Source organism: Canis aureus, chromosome 11, assembly GCF_053574225.1.
Source record: "Canis aureus isolate CA01 chromosome 11, VMU_Caureus_v.1.0, whole genome shotgun sequence".
Taxonomy (NCBI): domain Eukaryota; kingdom Metazoa; phylum Chordata; class Mammalia; order Carnivora; family Canidae; genus Canis; species Canis aureus.
In genome coordinates, this window is record NC_135621.1 from 19,434,732 (window position 1) to 19,459,028 (window position 24,297).

The 24,297-nt window shown below is 50.2% G+C and overlaps 2 protein-coding genes across 3 annotated transcripts; one reads left to right on the plus strand and one right to left on the minus strand.

Moving 5' to 3' along the window:
• Nucleotides 1-10: 10 nt before the first annotated feature.
• On the minus strand, nucleotides 11-20,638 carry LOC144323471 (uncharacterized). 2 transcript variants are annotated; one of them, XR_013388897.1, is made up of 3 exons: nucleotides 19,898-20,052; nucleotides 14,010-17,068; nucleotides 4,151-4,737 (listed from the first exon to the last, which is right to left on the minus strand). XR_013388897.1 is itself a non-coding variant. In XM_077913946.1 (2 exons), exons 1-2 carry the CDS (start codon nucleotides 20,341-20,343, stop codon nucleotides 1,011-1,013), a joined length of 456 nt encoding a protein of 151 aa, XP_077770072.1. In that variant the 5' UTR covers nucleotides 20,344-20,638; the 3' UTR covers nucleotides 11-1,010. The 2 variants fall into 2 exon arrangements, 1 of the variants encoding a protein (XP_077770072.1); XM_077913946.1 differs by lacking the exons at nucleotides 4,151-4,737; nucleotides 14,010-17,068 and adding an exon at nucleotides 11-1,020 and having other exon boundaries at nucleotides 19,898-20,638.
• Nucleotides 20,289-24,044, plus strand: CHKB (choline kinase beta). The gene is made up of 11 exons (XM_077913943.1): nucleotides 20,289-20,565; nucleotides 20,716-20,824; nucleotides 21,745-21,858; nucleotides 22,053-22,186; nucleotides 22,454-22,549; nucleotides 22,690-22,748; nucleotides 22,829-22,910; nucleotides 23,035-23,143; nucleotides 23,288-23,391; nucleotides 23,586-23,667; nucleotides 23,789-24,044. The coding sequence occupies exons 1-11, from the start codon at nucleotides 20,342-20,344 to the stop codon at nucleotides 23,861-23,863; spliced, it is 1,188 nt and encodes a 395-aa protein (XP_077770069.1). The 5' UTR covers nucleotides 20,289-20,341; the 3' UTR covers nucleotides 23,864-24,044.
• The last annotated feature ends 253 nt before the right edge of the window (nucleotides 24,045-24,297 follow it).

The following is a 24,297-nucleotide window of genomic DNA, read 5'->3' on the forward strand; positions in this document are numbered from 1 at the left end:
CTTCTTGGGGGGCGGGGGAGGCGAGGCGCGGACTGGCGGCGGGTGGGGGGTCAGGTCCGCGGACAGGAAGCCCTGCGGAGGGATGAGGGGGGCGCAGCGGGCCGGGGCTGCAGAGCCCTGGCTAACGGGGGGGCCCGGCCTGGTCTCGGGGCTGCAGAGCCCTGGCTAACGGGGGGCCCGGCCTGGTCCCGGGGGCTGCAGGAGCCCTGGCTAACGGGGGGCCCGGCCTGGTCTCGGGGCTGCAGAGCCTGGCTAACGGGGGGCCCGGCCTGGTCTCAGGGCTGCAGAGCCCTGGCTAACGGGGGGCCCGGCCTGGTCCCGGGGGCTGCAGGAGCCCTGGCTAACCGGGGGCCCGGCCTGGTCTCGGGGCTGCAGAGCCCTGGCTAACGGGGGACCCGGCCTGGTCCCGGGCTGCAGAGCCCTGGCTAAGTGGGGGGCCTGGCCTGGTCTCGGGGCTGCAGGAGCCCTGGCTAAGTGGGGGGCCCGGCCTGGTCCCGGGGGCTGCAGGAGCCCTGGCTAACCGGGGGCCCGGCCTGGTCTCGGGGCTGCAGAGCCCTGGCTAACGGGGGGCCCGGCCTGGTCTCCGGGCTGCAGAGCCCTGGCTAAGTGGGGGGCCCGGCCTGGTCTCAGGGTCGCAGGAGCTGTCCGCCCCGGGGGTGCTGAGCAGGCCCGCCCCGGGCGCCTCCTGAAACGCGAGCTGCAGGAGCTGTCCCTCCCACGGGGTGCTGATCGGTGCTGGACAGAGGCATCTGACCAAGGGTCGCTGATCCCGCTGGATTCCAACGTGATGGAACTTTTGGTGCACAGTACACTGTGCAGAGGTACTGACGGACCTGGGGTGATGACCCTGAGGCCATGCTCATTCCATTGGAGAAATTGTTTCTTGAGAACCGACTGTGTGATTGGCATCGTTCAGGGGGCCGACCTGTTCTGGCTTTCTGGCTTGACATGGAACCGTGTGGGGAGAGCGATGGTTGAAATCAAGCTCGCGCAGTTACATCAGGTCAGGGTCAGCGGGCACTGGGGTGGGAGAGGGCAGATCAGTGCTGTGAGTGCACTTGACAAAGATGGGTTGGAAAGGCGGGGTAGGGAGAATTTTGTGGAGATTTGGCTAAAGATGGAGGCTGGAACTTCAACAAAAGTGCAGTGAAATTAGCCTCTTCCCCCCCCCCCCCCATGGGAATTATGTGCCCTTCTCAAAATTATTTCTGCGGGAAAGATGAAACACTTGATAAATGATAAATGCTTGGAAACCAAACTCATGCAAGGTGAGGAAGACAACTTCATTCTCTGGGAGAGAGGGCCCATGGCCAAGGGTGGATTGTGCCCTCTTTTGTGCCCCACCCACAATTTACATTTTGTCTCAATTACAGTATTTTTCAGAACTCCTGGGTGGCTCAGCAGTTGGGCATCTGCCTTTGGCTCAGGGCGTGACCCTGGGGTCCTGGGATCGAGTCCCACAGCGGGCTCCCTGCAAGGGGTCTGCTTTTCCCTCTGCCTTTGTTTCTGCCTCTCTCTGTGTGTCTCTCATGAATTTTTAAATATAAAAATTATAGTATTTTTCTTAGAATGGTACTCAATAGTTTATGTTATCCTCTCTAACAAACAAGAGCTGTAAGAAAGAAGAGACAGTATCTTATCTCTCTTTGAACCTCCAGGCTCCAAGGATAGTTGGATGCTCGACCAGAGCAGGATCTCAGCAAATATGTGAATGAGGAGACGAATGAATGAGCGAGCTTATGGACTTTACCAGGTCTGGGGCATTAAGTCTTTGTCTTTTCAATTTTAGGAGCACTAAGAACGTCCCTCATTTTTGAGGTTCAAGGAGTTTGGACACACCAAAACCTCTCTGACTTTCCCCACAGAACTCCATATCACTCCCTAGAATTCACAAAGAGTTTTAACTCCAGATTTCCTTTCAATCCTGTCATCAAATTGATTAACTTGGACATCCACATAAATAATCCACCCAACACCCTGGTAAGTCAGTTCTTGACCTCTGGTCAGTCAGCAGTCTTTGACTCTTTCAACTCTAGTGACCACTCCCATAAAAAGTCTCAGGATTCACCTCTGCCTGGAATTTCACCAAACCTGAATGAAGCCCTATATTTCTAAATTCCGTCTCAAATTATCACTCCCACAATCCTCTCCAAGCCTCTCCCCTTCCTTCCCTCCCTTTTATCAGATGATTTGACTCCAGATTTCAGGAGTATAAAGGTTATGAAGTTGGGGCTTCCACTCCCAATTTTACCTGTGAAGTTTTCCATCTGTCCCCAGAGCACAAATGGGAGGTCATCAGCCTTAGGGTCTGAGAGACTATGGTATCAATCTTTATCTTGTAATCAATTTTATGAACATGGGTAAGTTACTCAATCCTATGGACCCCTGTTTCTTCATCTGTCCCACAGATGCTATGAGGATCCCATGAGATAATGCATGTAAAGCTCTAAGCATGGGCCCTAGCTCCTCATCATGATCATCCAGTGTTCCTCCTCCCCATGCTCCTTGCACAAGGACCCATTTGCTCCCAAACCCTCAGGATGCTGCTCTTCCCAGCTCAAGGATACCTTGATGAAAAGGCACAACCTCCTGAAGGGGTTTATGCTCCTTACACCTCTCATATTTCATCAAATTTAATGTGTTACCTCATGTGACTCTCATAGCATCTTTGTATCGATGAAAGAACTGAGATCCACAGGGACCTGACCAACCCTTCCTTGAAGTTCTTCCTTCCCTCAGCATGTGGGCACCATGCATTATTGGTTTTCCTCTTCCTTCTGACCACCCATTGCCAGCGTCCTTCCAAACTCCTTTTCCTTCCCTTAAACAGCTATACCACTTTAATAATTTGGTTTTCTCTGAAGTCCACTAATGGCACAGTTAGTACAGAATACAAAATTGACTAGACTTATATGGAAAAATTGAAACAGCAACAGAATTTCACCAATCCTGTCACAGATCAATTCTAAAAAGTCAGAGGACATTTTCTGATCATTTTCTCATAGATTAGAAAATAAATAAATGCGGAGCACCCGGGTGGCTCAGTTGGTTAAAGTGTCCAACTCTTGGTTTGGGCTTAGGTTATGACCTCAGGGTCATGGGATTGAGCCCCGCATCAGGCTCTGCACTCAGCACACAGTCTGCCTGAGTTACTCTCTCCCTCCGCCCCTACCACTCTTGCTCTCTCTCTCAAATAAATAAATAAATAAATAAATAAATAGAGGTGTCTGGGTGGCTTAGTCCATTGAGCATCTGCCTTCAGCTCAGGGGACCTAGGATCAAGGCCCACATTGGACACCCTGCTCAGTGTGGATTCTGCTTCTCCCTCTCCCTCCTCCTGCTTGTGCACTCTCACTCTATCGCTCTCAAATGGATAAATAAAATCTTAAAAACTTCTTTAACTTAAAAAATAAATACATAAAATTATAAAATAAGGGCACCTGGGGGGCCTCAGTGGTTGAGCGTCTGCCTTTGCCTCAGGGCCTGATCCTGGTCCTGGGATCGCGTCCCACACCAGACTCCCTGCAGGGAGCCTGCTTTTCCCTCTGCCTGTGTCTCTGCCTCTCTCTCTCTCTCTCTCTGTGTCTCTCATGAATAAATAAAATCTTTTAAAAATAAAATTAAATCTTTTTAAAAGAAGTAAATAAATGCAAACTAATCTTTTATATTATTCATACAGCATAGAAGTCACATAAAAAAGTAAAATGTCGGGCAGCCTGGTGGCTCAGCAGTTTAGTGCTGCCTTCAGCCTGGGGCGTGATCCTGGAGACCCCGGATCAAGTCCCATATCTGGCTCCCTGCATGGAGCCTGCTTCTCCCTCTGCTTGTCTCTCTCTCTCTCTCTCTCTCTCTCGTTGTCTCATTAATAAATAAATAAAATCTTTTTTAAAAAAGTAAAATGTCAGTAGCTAAAACTATGAACAGAAATACATAATAGGGATTAAAAGCTTAAGAGCCATACTTTATGGAATATGCTGTCATAAGCAATATCTTCACCTCCTCAATTTGATTTTAAGCATCCAGGTCTCTAACTAACCATCACCTTCTGTTTTTCTTACTTTCTTATGGTAGCACCACAACATCCACAATTCCTTGACCTAACAGCAAACCCGTTCCAATTACTTTTGCTGTGTAGAAAATTACCATAAAATTTAGTGGATTAAAACAAGCATTTTATTCTGCTTACAGTCTTGCAGTCATAAATTTGGAATTCAAAAGTCATTGTCTGGGGCTTCTTGTGTGGTGTGGTTACAGTCAGCAGTAGCTGGCCTGGATGTCCAAGAGGGCCCGCTCCAAGGCTGCCCGGAGATGGTGACTATTGCTGAGAGCACGGCTGGCACTGTCCACCAGCAACCTCCCCCGGCCTTCCCAGCATGGTGGTCTCGGGGTGTTTGGACTTTTCACAAGAAGGCTGGCTTCCTCGAGAGTGAGTGTCCTAGGAGGCCCAGGCAGAAACTGCATGGCCTTTCTGGTAGAGCTTTGGAAGTCCTATGGCATCACTTTGGCCCTACCTGTTGGTCAAAGCAGTCCTGAGCACATCGCGATTCGAGAGAAAGAGATCACAGACCCACCTCTCAGTGGGAGGAGTGTCAAGGAATTGGGGGCCATGTTCTGAGACCAGAGATCTCCAGGCTAGTGACCCTCCTGCTGTTCTCGTCGCCCATCCAAGCCCTTCCCTCTTGCATCATCAACGTCTCCTTCTCTTCTGGATCATTTCCATCAATAAACAGGCATAATCTAGGAATAAAGAAAGAACCCAAAGTCATGGGGTTTACAATATTGTTACGCCTTAAAGGAAAAGACAGTAAAAAATATCCTTCTTCTGGCTTAAGAGAGGAAGTGCCACAGGGACACCTGGGTGGCTCAGGGGTTGAGCACCTGCTTTCGGCTCAGGTCGTGATCCCCAAGTCCCGAGATGGAGTCCCACATCGGGCTCCCTGCATGGAGCCTGCTTCTCCCTCTGCCTGTGTCTCTGCCTCTCTCTCTCTCTCTCTCTGTGTCTCTTTCATGAATAAATAAATAGAATCTTAAACAATAAAGAAAGGAACTTCCACAAATAGTTATACCTTTCAGAAAACAGGTTTCTATCAATGAGGAAAACTATTATGACAATAAGTCAGAGTCGAAGTTTTTAAAGGGATTTTTAGTCTTAGGAAACAGCAAGAATCTGAAATCTCGATGTCTCAAAACATTTCTTCACATAAAGTAAAACCCCAAAGGCAGTTACATAAGAATTGCATACAGAACAGGATTATACATGTTTACACGAGTCTTCACACTGGACCAGCATCATGTTCCACATAGGACTACATTGGAGCCTTGACATTTGTTGTGATGACTGCAAACATTCCAGGAAATAACAGGCTGGGGAATGTTTGGTGACAATGGTTTCTCAGCTTTTCCTTAGTCCCTCCCAAAGATGCATGAAGTTGGTGGAGACAATGATCTTCCTGACCAGGGAGAGGTCCTGAAGCTGCGGGAGGCCCAGAGAGGAGATTTCCAAGGCCTCTTCCCCCCCCACAAACTTGCTACCCTGGAATTCCAGCTTTATCAAGCTGCGCCCCCTGGGCCTCACATCTGGGTTCTAGGTACAATCTCACCGCAAATTACAGGTTAGGTACCAAGGACCTGGCTGCTGGCGAGATGCTCCCTTTTCTCCTCCCTGCCTGCCACCCAGTCACCTGCCTCTCCTGTACCTTCACATTGGTTACTTGCACTTGAACCTTTGTCCCAGCCACAATTTTTCAAAGAATCTGATCTAAGGCACCCTCTTACTTATGACACTCACGTTATATTTAACAAAGCCTGAGGTGAATTGATGTTTCTACCTGAACAATATAAAGACCCTGGAAGACTCTGACTGGATTCGCTCGCCCTAATTTAAATTCTATTATGCATTTTAATTTTCCTTTTAAAGATACATACGGAATTTTTATTTTTGCTTTAAGCAGTTACTGTTTAATTAGATTTATGCAAATGTTAGCCTCTTTGTATCTCCATTCTTTTTTTTAAACTTTTATTTTATTTATTTATTTATTTTTAAAGATTTTATTAGTTTATTCATGAGAAACACACACACAGAGACACAGAAAGAGAGAGAGAGGCAGAGACACAGGCAGAGGGAGAAGCAGGCTCCATGCAGGGAGCCCGACGCAGGACTCGATCCCAGGACCCCGGGGTCACACCCTGGGCCGAAGGCAGGCACTAAAGCACTGAGCCACCCAGGGATCCCCTGTGTCTCCTTTCTTCTTTGCATCTCAGACCTTCCCGTGATACCACTTTCCTTTTACCTGCAGTACATTCTGTGGCATTTTCTTTATTGAGAGCTCTGGGAAGTAAGCTCTCCATTTGTCTAAGAAAGTCTTTATCTTGTCCTGGCTCCTGAAAGATATTTTTACTGGATGTAGAATTCTAGGTCAGATAATTAGTTACCATCATCAACTCAAAGGTGTCATTCTGTCTTCTTCTGAATTACTTTGTCGCTGCAAGAAGTCACCCCTCAGTCTGTCAGTCCCTTGGCAGCCGTTTCTCTTTATTCTCCAGCTGCATGTAGGATTCTTTTGTCTTTTTTTTTTTTAATTTTTATTTATTTATGATAGTCACACATTGAGAGAGAGAGAGAGAGGCAGAGACACAGGCAGAGGGAGAAGCAGGCTCCATGCACCAGGAGCCCGATGTGGGATTCGATCTCGGGTCTCCAGGATCGCACCCTGGGCCAAAGGCAGGCGCTAAACCGCTGCGCCACCCAGGGATCCCAAGGATTCTTTTGTCTTTGATCTTCTAAAGTTTCAATACAGTGCATCTGGGTGTGCATTCGTTTTGTTTTTTTCTGCCTGAGGCTTACCGAGCTTCTCAGCTGTATGGATTTCTCCATACAGTTTCCTTAGTTTGGAAATTTCACAACCCGTATCTCCTGGAATACTGCCCCCCCTACTCCCTCTATTCTCCCCTGGGGGCCCCACTCAGATCCCCCTGGACCTGCTCCTTCCAGCCTCCATAGCTCTTAGCGTCTCTTTCATGCTCCCCGTCTCTACATCTTTCTAAGCAATATTCAGGATAGTTTATTCACATTTTAGCTCATGAATTCTCTCTTCGGTTATTTATTATCTGCTGCTAAAGCTGTGCACAGAGTTTTAAATTTAGTTGAAATGAAAATTCAAGCGACAATTAAAACTTTCATTTTAGAACTTCCGTCTGGAGCTTCTTTTCAAAATGTTTGATTATTCTTTATAGTTTCTTAGTTTCTGCACATATTTTCAACCTTACCTTTTATTACTTAGAGTATATTGAACATAGGCCTTTTATAATACATTTGACGATTCCATTACCTGAAATGTGCTGTCTGTGGTTCCTGCTGGTTCACGCTATGATTCCTCATTATTTTGCTGCTTAATTATTTGGGATTTCTTTTTCTTTTTTTTTTTTAAGATTTTATTTATTTATTCAAGAGATACACAGAGAGAGAGAGAGGCAGAGACACAGGCAGAGGGAGAAGCAGGCTCCATGCACCAGGAGCCCGATGTGGGATTCGATCTCGGGTCTCCAGGATCATGCCTTGGGCCAAAGGCAGGCACCAAACCACTGAGACACCCAGGCGTCCATAATTATTTGTTTTTTAACTTAGAGATGCTCATTAGCCCTGGGAATGTATTTCTGGGGAACTCTGGCCTAGTAAGAAAGATAGGCACCATCAGAAAGAATTTGTGTTTGCCAATAGCCAAACTGGAAGGAGCCTCGGTGTCCATCAAAAGATGAATGGATAAAGAAGATGTGGTGTATGTATACAATGGAATATTCCTCAGCCATTAGAAATGACAAATACCCACCATTTGCTTCAACGTGGATGGAACTGGAGGGTATTATGCTGAGTGAAGTAAGTCAATAAGAGAAGGACAAACATTGTATGTTCTCATTCATTTGGGGAATATAAATAATAGTGAAAGGGAATATAAGGGAAGGGAGAAGAAATGTGTGGGAAATATCAGAAAGGGAGACAGAACATAGAGACTCCTAACTTTGGGAAACGAACTAGGGGTGGTGGAAGGGGAGGAGGGCGGGGGGTAGGGGTGAATGGGTGACGGGCACTGAGGGGGGCACTTGAGGGGAAGAACACTGGGTGTTATTCTGTATGTTGGCAAATTGAACACCAATAAAAAAAAATTTATTATAAAAAAAAAGAATTTGTGTTTGCTTGTACCAGGCACCTACGGGCAATACCAACTTGAGATCGCTCTGTGGTCAATGTCTCATTGACAGCTTCCTAGACCACCCTGACCATGTGAGTTTGAGCCGTGAACCTCTATGAGGGCCAGCTTCTTGATCTAAGTTTTCAGGATCTCTGTCTCTCTGTCTCTCTCTCTCTCTCTCTCACACACACACACACACACACACACACACACACACACACTTCACTCTGCAGTCCCCAAAGAACAGAGTATATCTTTAATTCACCTTTATACTTGTTTCCTAGGGCTACCATTAGGAAGTACCCCAAAGTTGGTGGCTTCAAATAACAGAAATTTGAAAAAAAAAAAATAACAGAAATTTGTTCCCTCACATTTCTAGAGGCTAGAGACCAAATTAACATATCAGCAGGGCCATGCTCTCTGCAAAGGCTCTAGGAGAGGATCCCCCCTCCTTCGCCCTGGCTCTTCCCAACTTTTTTTTTTTTAATTTTTATTTATTTATGATAGTCACACAAAGAGAGAGAGGCAGAGACATAGACAGAGGGAGAAGCAGGCTCCATGCACCGGGAGCCCGACGTGGGATTCGATCCCGGGTCTCCAGGATGGCGCCCTGGGCCAAAGGCAGGCGCTAAACCGCTGCACCACCCAGGGATCCCACCAACTTTTTTTTTTTTTTAAGATTTTATTTATTCATTCATGAGAGACCCACAGAGAGAGAGTCAGAGGCGCAGGCAGAGGGAGAAGCAGGCTCCATGCAGGGAGCTGGATGCGGGACTCAATCCCGGGTCTCCAGGGTCAGGCCCTGGGCCAAAGGCGGCGCTAAACCACTGAGCCACCCGGGCTGCCCTCTTCCCAACTTCTGATGGCTGCCAGCTCCTTGGTTCTAGAGGCATCACTGCAATCTCAGCCTACGTTGTCACATGACCTTCTGCCCTAGGTTTTTGTGTCTGTGTCCAAATGTCCCTCTTCTTATTTTTTTTAAAGATTTTTACATTTAGTTATTCATGAGACACACAGAGAGGGAGGCAGAGACACAGGCAGAGGGAGAAACAGGCCCCCTGCAGGGAGCCCCATGTAGGACTCGGTGCTGGGACCCCGGGATCACACCCTGAGCAGAGGGCAGATGCTCAACCGCTGAGCCACACAGGTGCCCCTGTCTCCCTTCTTACTATAAAGATACCAGTCATTGTATTAAGACCCACACTAATCTAGTGTGATTTTATCTTAACTAATTTTATCTGTAAAGACCCTATTTCTAAATAAGGTCACCTTTTTTTTTTTTAACGTAGGCTCCATGCTCAACATGAGGCTTGAACTGCGACCCCAAGATCAAGAGTCCCATGCTCTACTGACTGAGCCAGCCAGGCTCCCCAGGAAGGTCACATTCTGAGGTTCTGGGTGGGTATGAATTGGGGGGAAATATTATCTATCTATCTATCTATTTATCATCTATCTATTTATGGTAGAGGCCATAAAACCCCAAATCCAAGTTCTCTAGGTTTACCAAATGCCTCTGAGCAAAAGCAGTGTGCAGGGCTCCACTTGCCCCTCTGGCCTCCCATCTTATTTAGTCCCTTATTTTCTTACTAGATCATCAACAATTTTAGAAAACAGTTCTTTAGAAAATAGTTTGTCTTACTTTTCTTTAAGATTTTATTGATTTATTGGACAGAGAGAGTGAGAGAGCATGAGTGGGGTGGAGAGGCAAAGGGAGAAGCAGGATCCCCGCTGAGCAGGGAGCCCCTTGCAGGACTCAATTCCAGGACCCCAGGATCATGACCTGAGCTGAAGGCTGACACTTCACTGACTGAGCCACCCAGGCGCCCCTCTAGCACACCCTATTTATTGAAGTATAGTTGACACACGCAATGTCACATTAGGTTCAGGTGTACGACATAGTGATTCGACGAGTCTACATGTGCTCATCACAAGTGTCACCATCTGATGGTATTACAATACTAGTGACTATATTCCCTGCACTCGACCTCTCATCCCCATGATTTATCCCATAACTGGAAGCCTAGATTTCCCACTCCTCTTCCCTCATTTTGCACATCCCTTCCCACCCCCACCCCTCGGGCAGCCATCAGTTTGTTCTCTGTTTCTGCCTTTTGTTTTATTTTTTAGATTCCACCTGCAAGTGACATCATATGGCATTTGTCTTTCTCTGACTTATTTCACCTAGCATAGCACTCTCTAGGTCCATCTATGTTGTCACAAATGGCAAGATCTCATCCTCTTTTATGGCCTAGAAATAGTTATATATATACACACCACTTCTTCTTTATCCACTATCTATCAATGGACATGTAGGTTGCTTCCATACCTTGGCTATTCTAAATAATGCTGCAATAAACATAGGGATGCATATATCTTTTTGATTTAGTGTTTTTGTTTTCTTTGGGTAAATACCCAGTACTAGCATTACTGGATTATATGGTATTTCTATTTTTAACTCTTTTGGGGAAACTCCATGCTGTTTTCACAGTGGCTGCACCCATTTGCAATCTCATAAACAATGCATGAGGATTCCCTTTTCCTCTAATCCTTGCCAATACTTGTTATTTCTTCATTTATCCTTGATTTTAAAACATTTTCATCGGGAAATTCTACTTAGGAATCTAGGTTGCCATATTACATTTCCATTCATTTTATAAAACTACAACATGTAAGGCTAGCTCAAGAAAATTAATGAATTATGAGCATATATACAAAAGTCCCAACAAAATACTAGATAATAAAATTCAACAGTTTATATTTGTAAATGCATTCTGATCCAAGGATGGCTCAACATCCCATTTTCACACATTCATGGACTGAGAGAAAATTTGCATACTCATCTGAATAGAAGTGAATTTTAAAACATTCAACAATTATTTGTGATTTTTTTAAAAAGAAATATTGTATTTATTTATTTATGAGAGACACAGAGAAAGGCAGAGACATAGACAGAGGGATAAGCAGGCTCCCTGCAGGGAGCCGGATGTGGGAGGATGTGGGACTCAATCCGGGGAGGGGGATCACACCCTGAACCAAAGGCAAATGATCAGCCGAGCCACCCAGGTGTCCCTATTTGTGATTTTTTTAATGGCTTCCAGCCATTATTGGAATAACAGCTATCAGACTTGCCTTCCTCCTAAAGGGGGTAGGAAGGTAACCCCAGAAAACTGAACAAAATATAGGGAACAACTATTTTCAAACATTGGACAAAAGACAACACAGGACTGTGCTCCCTAAGATAAAGTAAAGGGAATCAATGACATAAAACCTACAATTGCCCTGATTTTCCATGCGGAGGAACTTCCTGACTGCAGGGAGGAGGGTCCAATCAGGATGCGGCCCTTCTTCAAGAGTTTAGAAGACAGTCAGGGGATGGGGAGCCCAAGTATTTGGAATTTTCAGGTAAGATAATGAGAGAGAGAGAGAATGAGAGAGAGACAGAAAAAAGAGAGAGGGAAGAATACTAGAGAGAAAGGATCTACTCAGAGAAAGAGTTCCAGAAATCTATAATAGGGTCCTGCAAGTTATTCTTTAAAAGAAAAAATTTATTTGAGAGGGAAAGAGAGCATGAGCAGAGGGTAGGGGGCAAGGCCAGAGGGAGAAGCAGGCTCCCCACTGAGCAGGGAGCCCAACATGGGCTCAATCCCAGGACCCCTATCATGACCTGAGCTGGAGGCTGACGCTTCACTGACAGAGCCCCCCAGGAGCCCCTGGCCCCCCAAAGTCATTCCACACAAGCAGCCTCAAGAGGGGGATAGTGCCCACCCCAGATGTATAACAAACAAAGAACAACCTGGAGGACAGAGTCAGGGGCTGTTGAACCAGGAACTTTCTCTTCTTCCAGGGCAGGGGTCTTCATTATCCATGCTTAATAGGAGTTGGAAATTGCCATGGACCATAGACTGTTTTATGTTTCCCATGTTGCCTTTTATAAATAAAGGTTTTATTGTTTTATCTGACTCTTACTCTCTCATTGTATATTTGGGACACATAAAATATTTTTCAGTTTTAAAAAAATTGAATTTATAAACCATTGTACAATTGATTATGTTGGGACAACAAACAACATACCATCTCATTTTTAAATCACTGGACCACAAGCATCTCCATCAGACCTTTTGAAACAAACACTGCCTAACTCCAAGAATCTAAACTGTGAGCTAGATGGGGCCACCGGGGGAACCTTTACAAATGGTCTTCCTTAGGAATAAAGGAAGTTTGCTCCAGATATAGGAAAGTGCTCAAATATATGAATGGCCAAAAGAGAAGACTGCAGCAGTAACTGCCGATTGGCTCCCATCCCTATTGCCGTGGTCCTCTATTAATCCTAGAGTCCCCAACTTTTAGGCATTTAGCCCTCCAAAATAAGCACACTTTCAACCTTCCTTGCAGCGAGTGGCATGGGGCAGTTCCAAGTATTTCCCTTAAGAGACTCCTGGCATAGGGACACCTGGGTGGCTCAGCGGTTTAGCACCTGCCTTGGGCCCAGGGCATGATCCTGGAGCCCCGGGATCAAGTCCCACATCGGGCTCCCTGCATGGAGCCTGCTTCTCCCTCTGCCTGGGTCTCTGCCTCTCTCTCTCTGTGTCTCTTATGAATAAATAAAATCTTTAAAAAAAGAGAGACTCCTGGGACATCCTTATCCCTGATGGTTAAAAACTGGAAGAACTTGTTGGAACAGTCATCTTGGATCAGGAAACACCCTGGGGAATGGAGGACAGAAAGGCAGAACAAGATAATAGAAACCTGATCCCTCCCAGACTTCAGGGACTAGAGCCACCAGTCAAGCCCAGGGCTGGCTATCTCTAAGCTTGTACACGAAATAAATAAAATTATCTTATGTAAACTGCACAACATTGTACAGGTCGTGTACTGTGCCTTCAGCTCAGGGCGTGATTCCTGGGGTCCTGGGATCAAGTCCCACGTCGGGCTCCCTGCATGGAGCCTGCTTCTCCCTCTGCCTCTCTCTATGGGTGTCTCATGAATGAATAAATAAATAAAATCTTTTTTTTTTTTTAATTGGGATAACCAGTTTGGGAAAAAATTTAGCAATACTTGGTAAAACTGAAAATACACCTATTCTATGATCCCTATAATCTACTATTACAGTGGTTCTCAAAATATGGTACATGGATCATGGAGTCTCTAAAGGTCAGCAAGATCAAATTTATTTGTAGGATACTGAGATGTGACTTGCCTTTCCACGTGTTGACATTTGCATTTATGGTACAAAAGCAGAGGCAGTGACACCAAACTGTAGCACTAATCAGCCAATTCCTCACTGCCACATGGTCAGGGGTTGGCGGGGAGGAAAAAGAAGTTTTGCTTAGGAATGTCATCAATTAAGAAATAAAAAAACTTTGTTGTCTTGACACTTAAAAATTCTTAATACTCAGGGTGATGATGCATACTGAAGTCCAATGGTGTCATAGCTACTCATGCAATTGTTTATCTGGGCATTTTTTTTCATGAAACATTATTTTTATTTAAAATTGACAAACTGTTTATTCTGCCTTGGGTATCCGACAGACACTTCCTCAAAAATGAATAAAGTGAGCATGTCACTTCAAGGAAAAGAACTGAGAGTATTTGTTGCCAGTGATAAAATTTGAGCTTTTTTTTTCTTTTAAAGAGAGAAAACCTGTGTCTGTCACCATGAGCTTAAAGTTTCCCAATGCCTAAATATTTTTTGATATTACATAATAAAAGGCATCAACATTTGGAAGACCTCCATCACCCAGTGAGCCAATATTTTCCAAATGACCGCTGAAAGCATGATTTTTCAAAATTATACATAAGCAAAAGATTCAGGGGTGAACATACCACACTTCTTCAAACATGCGGGCTGAAATCACATCCAAGGGAGAAAAATTAGGCAAGGGCTCAACATTTTAGCCGCAATACCCAGGACTGGAACCCCGTGGAGCAAGGAGCTGGAAGCACCGAGGGCAGGAGCAGAGGAAACTGTCTACATCCTAACCTGGGGCCTGTCCTTGAGACCTTATCCGGAAAAAGGATCTCACAGAAATGATTGCATTAAGGCTTTGGAGATGAGGAGGTGTTCCTGATGTGATCACAAGTGTCCTTACAAGAGAAGCAGATCACTGTCGGAGGAAGACGCAGAGCCCGCAGCGGTGGGCGACGGCTGAAGACGGGCAAGGGGCGGATTCCATGGCAGGGCCTCCGAGGGGCTGCAGCCCTCCTGCCACCTTGACTCCAGCCCACTGATCCGGATTTCAAACTTCGGGCCTCCAGAACCGTGAAAGACTATAGCTCTGCTGTTGGTGGTGTTTGTTTGTTTTTAAAGATTTTATTTATTTATTCCTGAGACACACATAGAGAGGCAGAGACACAGGCAGAGGGAGAAGCAGGCTCCCTGTGGGGAGCCCGATGCGGGACTCGATCCCGGGACCCTGGGGTCACGCCCTGGGCCGGAGGCAGACGCTCAACCCCTGAGCCTCCCAGGCATCCCCATGACGTAACCTAACATATTCTTTAATCAACATAATGGACTAATGAAGGGAAACAAACAGAGGAGACTGGGGGCCACATACACACGACAAATCCACTCCAGCACGTTCTCACCGTCTCACGGGGCTGGCCACCAGAGTCCAGGCTCCGTTCAGCCAGCTAAGCACAGTTATAACTAATCCCCAGGATTTAGCCAAAACACCGAATCCAAAATCTCTTTGGAGTAACTACACCCATGTTAATAAATTTGAACTAATCCACAGTTAGTTCTTGGCTTTGTATCCTTGTAATCCATCCCCACACATATTCTCCAGTATTTTTTTTTTTTTTTTTTGTGGATATAAATTGGCAAAAATCTTTGTTCTTTTATGGTGTGTCTTTGTTTGGGTTCTTTGGAAAGCAGAGCCTATGACGAAGACTTGGGCGTACGTGGTTTGTTCAGGAACTGATCTCCTGAAACAGAAGTGAGGGAGGGGCTGAGCAAGAAAAGGAGGAACCAAAGCACAGTGTTCCTGAGGTCACTGCTCCGGCGAACAACCCTGACTTCACCGGCCCTCCTGCGACTGCCCCATTATTCACCCACTGCCTCCAGTCCCCCGCCCCTGAGGTCGCCTCCAGACACCTGGGCTGTGCTGGCATCAGAGGAGGGCAGACGCTGAAGACACACAGCAGGTGCCAGAGTGTAGCTCTGCAGATCCTCTGTGATTTAAGGTGCGCCGAGGGCATCAGTCAGCACAGCAGCACATACATCCCTCAGATGTACTCGGGCACCACAGAAAGTCCCATCTGTCATGAGTCTTCCAGAGGAAGCCTGGCCACAGCCTCTATGCAAGCCTCGATACAACAAAAATAGTCCACACTCCTGCAGCTGCTCCTGGGGCTCTGATACTCATTTTCCTTCCCTGCCTATTCTAGATTTCTCTCGCCCTTAACCAGCATTTCATGGGGTTACTCATGAAACCTCGCTTGCCCTTGGTAGGCTGAGGCCGATGAAAATGCTTTTCGCTGTTATCGCTTGGCATGGAAGCAACCAGATAGATCCAGGTAAATCCTCAAAGTCCCATGCAAGCTCTTGATGGTCCCTAAGCAGCAGAGACCCGATCTCCTCACAATCATCAGAAATCAATTATCGGGACACCTGAGTGGCCCAGCGGTCGGACGTCTACCTTCAGCTCAGGACGTGACCCCGGGGTCCTGGGATCGAGTCCCGTGTCGGGCTCCCTGCATGGAGCCTGCTTCTCCCTCTGCCTGTGTCTCTGCCCCACCCCCGTGTCTCTCATGAATAAATAAATATTTTTTAAAAAAAGAAATCAATTATCCCCTCCTTTTTCTGCTGGTTCACAAGCATGAGTTCAGTGACCTCATGGAACGTTCACACTGAGGCTGGTATGGGTGCCCTTCCCTCCAACCAGTGGAGGTCCCATCATGGAATATCCCCTACCCGTGTAGCAGAGTTTAATGCTAGAGACAGAATGCACATACTCTACGAACGGATCGCTGAGAGCGACGGTGAGAGATTTCCCCAATCCTGGGCTCTTAGGCCTGTGTCTGTTCCTGGATCCATATGTTGTATCCGCTGGGGCCCAGCACCTCACACTGGGCTTTAAATCAAGGTATATATCCCACTCTTCAGGCTACTGTCCCAGAGCTGGGACCTTTGCTAAGTCTCTAAGAGAACATTCCATCTTTCTAACAGATGGGCTGCTTGAGGCTAATTCAGGATATTAGAGAAGCAGTGGCTCCCATGGCAATTCATAATGTTGTCATCTTTCTTTCATTGTAAAATGAGTTCTTTGATCCAAAGTAATATTATGCATGATACCATGTGGGTAAATCCAACATTCTTGAAGGTTCTGGATGGCGATACTTCCCTAAGACATTGTGGATATGTGGATATGGGAAAGCAAACCCACATCCAGAGCAGGTGTCACTTCCATTAAGGATGAATCAATGCCCTCTTCTGGATGGAAAGGATCTGCTGAAACCAACTTGTCACTGAATCATCCAGGGATGGTGCCACACCAGGGGTCGGAAATTCAGCCACAGTAATAATTACACAAGTCTTGATAAGAGAGAGCCCACGCTAGTAGACACAACCAGCACTGCTGCCACCATGGCAGTTCCATTCATGGGCCCACCATCCAAGCACAAGGGTAGCCAAGGACAGAAGCTGACAAAGCAACAAGTCATTTTGTCATTCGGTGACTCCTCTGCAGTGGACATTAACATGAGGCACACAGATGCACACATTTGTGAGGACTTCCACATCATCTTTCCCAGACTTCCTTGTCTCCAGCATTCCCTTCTTGCTCTTCCCACGTCCCTGGGCAGCCAAAGAGACATCTGTCACCACTCAGAAATTCACGTGCATTCTTTCCTTAGACCACGGCTCTGTCCACTCCACTCTCTCCCTACAAAGAGAACATCCAAGTGTGCTGCTTAAAGCTCTGCCCTCTGGAGCATCTCCCCTCATTAGTTTCCTTTAGAGTGACTCTGAATGGGGCTGTAGTGCAGCAGTGATTCATGACAAGCTCCTATCAACACATAAGTCAACCTACCTGTGAACCAGAAGATCGGAATTTTCCTTTCTGTCTCCTAAGGCAGAGGCATCGGGGCAACAGCGTAGGAGACGTGGAAGCCACAGCCGCCTCATCCTATAAATGACTGGTGCTCTCTGGACAAGCTGGGATCCAATTCTTTTTCACTGTGCAATGAATTGCTACTGAGCCTGCCTAACCTGTTGACTTCATGGACCTGTCGATCTCTAGCTCAGGACAGGCAGATGTGGTCACGTGGCCATTTGGTGCCCCATAATCAGGCACTGAGTCTCTACTCGAGTCCAGAAGTGCGCCACAAGTTGCCTTCAACCAGGGAGTAGTTCTCCACTGCAGCAGGCATGGTTTTGCTTCAAAACCCTCAGAGTGTGCGCTGCAAATCTGTGGGAGCATGCCAAAGGTGCCATGTAGGATCCCTATCCAGTACAAGTAAGCCCAACCCTAACCCACCGGTTCTGCCAAGTGGCAGGGGAACCCACCCACCCTCCAGCATGGGTCTACAGAGGCCTCCTTTGCTTTGGGCGCCACTCAAAACCGGCAGTCTTCCCCGACACTCAATAAATGGGTCAGAATGGTATTCCCAAGTATGGAACATGACCATGACCCCGTCTTTGTGATAAGGATGCAAGATGCAACAACTCATTGTCATCCTAGAAGTGACTCCCTGGCTTGCCCTACAACAGTGCACCCTGAAAACTTCACTGATGACAAGCTCCTCGACTTCTGAAGGGTTCTCTCTCATCCTCTGACCTGCATGGTCTTATCAAGGACAGAACACTTGTCACTTCCTTCTTCACCATGTCGAATTAGCATGATGTCATCCATGCTTGTTTGTTGTTTTTTTTTTTTTTTTATGTCATCAGTGTTATGTGGAATGTCTGGATGATCAAGAGCTCAATTAACTAAATTATGAGAGCAGGAAAGTTAAAACCATCTTGAAGTGAGATAATGAATATGTTTGGCTGTTCTTCCCATAAAAACGTGAACTTTTGGGGATTTACTCTCTGCTACTGGAAGTTGGCAAGAATGTTCAGCAGATCAGTAACTGCTACCAGGTGCTAGAAGCGCTTTGATTGGTTCCAGTAAAAAATATCTCAACTGATGCAGCTATTGTGACGGGAGATACTACTTGGCTGAGTTTGTGGTGGTTCGCCACCCTCTACCTGAATCCAACTGGATTTTGCAGGGGCCATTCAGGAAAACTGAAGATGTAATGGGGACCACGGGGTTATGTCTTTGAGAGTGACAGCGCCTCTGTAATCCCACTAGGAATGCACCATCACCTCTGGATATAGGAGGAATAGGAGGCATGGCAGTGTTTTGGGGGGCTTCCACTTTGCTCTTCCTACCATGATTCTTATTCCACAGGTCAGGGATCGGGATCTGCTCACTGCGAGGTACAATCATCCCAAGCATGCACTAGGACCAAAAAAAGAACCACAGGGCTTGGGTCCAGATGCACTTCTCAGCTGACTTCCAGTCACTACTCTAATCAGGGGCTCGGGGATCTCTGCGTGGCTCAACAGTTTAGGGCCTGCCTTTGGCCCAGGGCACGATCCTGGAGTCCCAGGATTGAGTCCTGCATCGGGCTCCCAGCATGGAGCCCACTTCTCCCTCTGCTTGTGTCTCTGCCTGCCTCTCTCTCTCTCTCTCTCTCTCTCTCTCCCTGTGTGTCTATCATAATAAATAAATAAATAAATAAATAAATAAATAAATAAATAAATAAATAAATCTTTAAAAAAAAAAAATAATCAGGGGCTCACGAGGTTTCAGGTACCTTACAAGTGTCTCAGACGCCGTTTCTAAGCCCATGAAAGGTCTGGATAGTCCCTTTCCCAAAGTAAATTTAAGTGGCTCCAGGTCCCTCTGGGGAAGGACTGGAGGACAATTTTTTTTCATATCCTTATGGTGATTATTGGGGCAATCCTTCTCTGAGAGACCAAGCGTCCTTTCCAACCAGTGGGCTCTCAGAACCAGCTCAGATCTAGAGCAAGGGAGCAGGATTTTCCACTGCAGCAACTGACATTTGCCTTCCAATCACAAATTCTTCATTTTTTTTCTGGTTATTCAAATCAAACAACACTGTAGTCAGCTGCCCATCTGTCACCCCAAGAACACTACCACAAATCCCTGTGGCTCCAGTCATTCTGGTTGCCATTCCTGTCTCCGGCAAAAGCAGAAACACAGGAGGTACATACTTAAGGTGGGACCCCATCCAGGTGGGCTGCGTGTGGTGGGTCTTCAAACCACCAAACTGGACCAGGAGCCAGGTGTGCAGCCTCAAGTGTGTGCTCCAAGGTGAGCCCTGGGGGTGGGGGTTGCAGCCTCAGGTATGTGCTCCAAAGTGAGACCTCTGGGCAAGGTGGTGTGCATCCCCAGGTGTGTGCTCCAAGGTGAGCCCTGGGGGAGGCGGCCCGTGTGCATCCCCAGGTGTGTGCTCCAAGGTGAGCCCTGGGGGAGGCGGCCCGTGTGCATCCCCAAGTGTGTGCTCCAAGGTGAGCCCACGAGGCTAGTGGGTGGGCGTGGGGGGCGTAGTCTCAGCAGGGCTCCAGGCGCTTCCTCCGAGCCTCAGGCGGTGAGGGGCTTAAGGCGCTCGGAGGCACCGACTGTCCCGAAGGGCCCAAACCCACCCACTCAGCAAGTGTGCCCCACATCCTCTAGTCCCCGGACGTGCCCCACACTCACTCAGCGGCTCTCTTCCTCGTCGCCTGCCCCGGGGGTGGGGCGCCCTGTCCAGTGAGGTTCCCTGGGTCACCCGGCCGGGAGCACCACCCGCCCACGTGACCCCGCCCCGAGGCAGCGCGCCTCCGGTTGGTCCACGTGGACCCTCCCAGCTGCCTGTCATCAGAGCGGCCCCGCCCACCGAGAGAGCTCATTGGCCTTCGCCCCGAACAGGGGCGGGATACGGCGGAGACGCGCCCAATTCGGCCTTCGGGAAGGGCCCCCCCGCCGCGGGTCACGGAGAGAGCCGAGCGGCGCCGCCGAGGGCCGAAGAGAGCCGGAGAGACCCGAGTGCGACCGGAGAGGCGCAGGCCGGCCGGAAGCGGGCCCGAGCGCAGCCGGAAGAAGCCGAGTCCGCCCGAAGGGGGCTGCGCGCGGCTGGACGTTGGGCTTGGTCCAGCGGGCGCCATGGCTGCCGAGGGGACAGCTGTGGCCGGAGGCGGGGCTGTTGGCGACCGGCTGGCCAAGGACAGCTTGCGGCAGTCTCAGTGCCCGGACGCGGCCCCGAACCGGCGGCGCGGCTCGTCGCTGTCCCGTGACGCCGAGCGCCGCGCCTACCAGTGCTGCCGGGAGTACTTGGGCGGGGCCTGGCGCCGGGCGCGGCCGGAGGAGCTGAGGGTGGACCCTGTGAGGTGGGAGGTCAGGGGTCAGGGGTCGAGCTCGGGCCTGGGGACGCCGAGTCTCCGCGGCCCCGGGGCACGTGGGGAGGGGGCGGGCGGGGTGATGACGGCGGGGCAGGTGCAGCGGCCGCGGCCTGAGCGCGCCCTGCTCTGGGTCTGCAGCGGGGGCCTCAGTAACCTGCTGTTCCGCTGCTCGCTGCCGGACCACCTGCCGAGCGTTGGCAAGGAGCCCCGGGAGGTGCTGCTGCGGCTGTACGGGGCCATCCTGCAGGTGAGGGCGTCCTGTAGGTGAGGGGGTCCTGCTGGCGAGGGGTGTCCTGCAGGTGAGGGTGTCCCGCAGACGAGGGGTGTCCTTGCAGGTGAGGGCATCCTGCAGGTGAGGGGTGTCCTTGCAGGTGAGGGCGTCCTACAGGTGAGGGCCGTCCTGCAGGTGACGGCCCTCCTGCAGGCAAGGGGTGTCCTGCAGGTGAGGGCGTCCTGCAGGCGAGGGGTGTCCTTGCAGGTGAGGGCATCCTGCAGGCGAGGGGTGTCCTTGCAGGTGAGGGCGTCCTGCAGGCGAGGGGTGTCCTGCAGGTGAGGGCGTCCTGCAGGTAAGGGGTGTCCTGCAGGTGAGGGCGTCCTGCAGGTGAGGGCCGTCTTTGCAGGTGAGGGCATCCTGCAGGCGAGGGGTGTCCTTGCAGGTGAGGGCGTCCTGCAGGTGAGGGCCATCCTGCAGGTGAGGGGCGTCCTGCAGGTGAGGCCATCCTGCAGGCGAGGGGCGTCCTGCAGGTGAGGGGTGTCCTGCAGGTGAGGCCATCCTGCAGGCGAGGGGTGTCCTGCAGGTGAGGACAGTCCTGCAGGTAAGGGCTGTCCTGCAGGCGAGGGGTGTCCTGCAGGCGAGGGGTGTCCTGCAGGTGAGGGCGTCCTGCAGGTGAGGGCCGTCCTGCAGGCAGGTGAGGGCGTCCTGCAGGCAGGTGAGGGCGTCCTGCAGGCAGGTGAGGGCATCCTGCAGGCAAGGGGGTCCTGCACATGAGAGCTGTCGGGCAGGTGATGTTTTCACCGAGGCCCAGGGCCCAAGTAATTTGTAGATTCTCCTACTGGAGCCTGGTTCTGGAGTCTCCAGGCAATAGAGCAAGAAGTGCCAGGAGGGGGTGGGGAGCAGAGCCTCCTGTGTTTGTGACCCTGTCCCCCGGGTTGTCCATCTTCCTTCAGGGCGTGGATTCCTTGGTCCTCGAAAGTGTGATGTTCGCCATCCTGGCAGAGCGGTCGCTGGGGCCCCAGCTCTATGGAGTCTTTCCAGAGGGCCGGCTGGAACAGTACATCCCAGTACGAACCCGGCCCCGACCTCCCCGAGGCACCTTCTGCCCCCAGCCCCATCCCCTTTCCAGTGCCTGTCCTCATGTCCCTAACCCCAGGTAGGGCCTTTACCCAAGACCCTGACTTCCCTCCCACTTCCATTCCCCACCCCTTCCCCCTCCTGCCCCAGCCCCCTCACCACCCTGATAGGCTCCTGGGTGCAGAGCCGGCCACTGAAAACCTGTGAGCTTCGAGAGCCGGTGCTGTCCGCAGAAATCGCCACGAAGATGGCCCGGTTCCATGGCATGGAGATGCCGTTCACTAAGGAGCCCCACTGGCTGTTTGGGACCATGGAACGGTGAGTCAGGAGTCGCCTTGGGGCTCCTGCACACCTGTTCTGAACCCTGATGCTGGCAGTTATTATGCTGGCCTGTAGCTGAACGTGCCCATGACTGCCCAGGCCTCCAGCTGAGTGGATCAGGTGTCCCGGTGCCTAGCATGGTCTCCCACAGAACGGGCTCCCGAGTAAGGCAGACAAGTGAACAGAGACAGAAAAACGGCCGGGCGTAGACAGGGAGGCGGTAGGGAGGGACGGAGGCAGTGTATCTTCCTCTCCGGGCTTCAGGTACCTGAAGCAGATCCAGGACCTGCCCCCCACTGACCTCCCCCAGATGAACCTACTGGAGATGTACAGCCTGAAGGATGAGATGGGCAACCTCAGGTGAGGGGCAGCAGCACCCGGCACCTAACCGGGTCCTTCCCCAGGATTTACCGAGGGTGGGCTCAGGCCCTGACCCACAAGGGGGACTGACCCTCCTCTAGTCACTGCTGCTCAGGACCCTTGCCCCTGTTGCCCCGCAGGAAATTGCTCGACTCCACCCCATCCCCAGTGGTCTTCTGCCACAATGACGTCCAGGAAGGTAGGACAAAGCATCGGTGTCTCCTAAGATGAGGGGGGCAGAGGGCCCTGAAGTGACTGCACCTCCACCCATTCTCCCAGGGAACATCTTGTTGCTCTCAGAGCCAGAAAACACCGACAGACTCATGCTGGTTGACTTCGAGTACAGTAGTTACAACTACAGGTGAGAGTAGGATGGCATCCATGGGTCTGTTCCCGCAGCAGCCTGGCAGACAGACTAGGCCTTCCTCTCTGCGTCCCGGCTGCCCAGGGTATTTGGGGACTGAACGTCTACCTTATTCCCCCAGGGGCTTTGACATTGGGAACCATTTCTGTGAGTGGGTTTATGATTATACTCACGAGGAGTGGCCTTTCTACAAAGCGCAGCCCGCAGACTACCCCACCCGGGGGCAGCAGGTATGTGGACTGGAGGCTGGGGAGCAGGACCTGGCCTCCCAAGGGAGGAGGAAGGTGAGGTCTGGACAGAACGGCGAGAAAGGGTGTTCACGGGGACGTGCTCCGCACTCTCTCCCCATCTCCTGACTCGTCTGTCCACCTCAGCTCCATTTTATTCGCCATTACCTGGCAGAAAGCAAGAAAGGTGACACCATCTCCCAGGAGGAGCAGAGAAAACTGGAAGAAGATTTGCTGGTAGAGGCTAATCGGTGAGGAAAGATGGGTGGGAGAGGGTTAGAGCAGGGTGCTGAGGAAGAGGGAGGTGGGCCACCTCTGGGGTCGGACGCTGTGGGGTTAAGGCAGTGGGGGAGGAGTCTGAGCTTTGGGGCTTGACCTGCCTCAGGGGTGGGATCCAGGGGATCCCAAGTGTGCTGTGAGCCCCTGTTTTTCCTGCCCTCCTTAGATACGCTCTGGCATCCCATTTCTTTTGGGGTCTCTGGTCTATCCTCCAGGCATCTATGTCCACCATAGAATTTGGTTACTTGGTAAGTAATGCAGATGAGGGAGCAGCAGGTGGGCAGTCCAGGTGTCTGGGCACCCTGGGGTGGGGGACACGGGCGGGCGTGGGAGGCCGGCCCAGGCCCTCTCACAGGTCTTTTTCCCTAGGAGTATGCCCAGTCTCGGTTCCAGTTCTACTTCCAGCAGAAAGGACAGCTGAGCAGCTTCCACCCCTCATCCTGACTCTCCGGCCCCCAACTCCTCAGATGGCTCCTGGAGCCTCCAGGGCAGGACCTTGGAGGGAGGGGCGCAGAGCAGGGCACCCTGCGGACTGGGCTGAGCCCTGGAGTGAGCCTGGGGTTGAGGGTCGTGGTGGGACAATCCCGGGCTGTGCACCCTCAGAATAAACAAGCTGCTTCCTTCACACCTGGTCCTGGCTCTGGCTCTGCCCACCCCGGGGAACGCGCAGCCTGACCTGCCCCCTGAGCTGAGCCTCACTGTCCCCTTCTGGAAAGCAGGCAGCTGGGTGCCGGGGCTGACCCGGGTCACAGGCCCCCTGGCTGCAGCTCCCCGACCCGTACTGGAAGGACCTAGTGGGGGGCGGGGGGGGGGGGGCTACCCTGCTCGCAGGCGCACAGCTGACGCCCTGGCGACCTTTTCCCTACATTCAGCTATTT

What these genes read in the sequence shown, in the direction of transcription:
- CHKB (XM_077913943.1), top strand. Translation starts at nt 20,342, where the DNA reads ATGGCTGCCGAGGGGACAGCTGTGGCCGGAGGCGGGGCTGTTGGCGAC. An exon ending in CTGTTTGGGACCATGGAACG is followed by an intron (nt 22,187 to 22,453) that starts GTGAGTCAGGAG and finishes TCCGGGCTTCAG; the next exon opens with GTACCTGAAGCAGATCCAGG. An exon ending in ACCCCACCCGGGGGCAGCAG is followed by an intron (nt 23,144 to 23,287) that starts GTATGTGGACTG and finishes TGTCCACCTCAG; the next exon opens with CTCCATTTTATTCGCCATTA.
- LOC144323471 (XM_077913946.1), bottom strand. Translation starts at nt 20,343, where the DNA reads ATGGCGCCCGCTGGACCAAGCCCAACGTCCAGCCGCGCGCAGCCCCCT.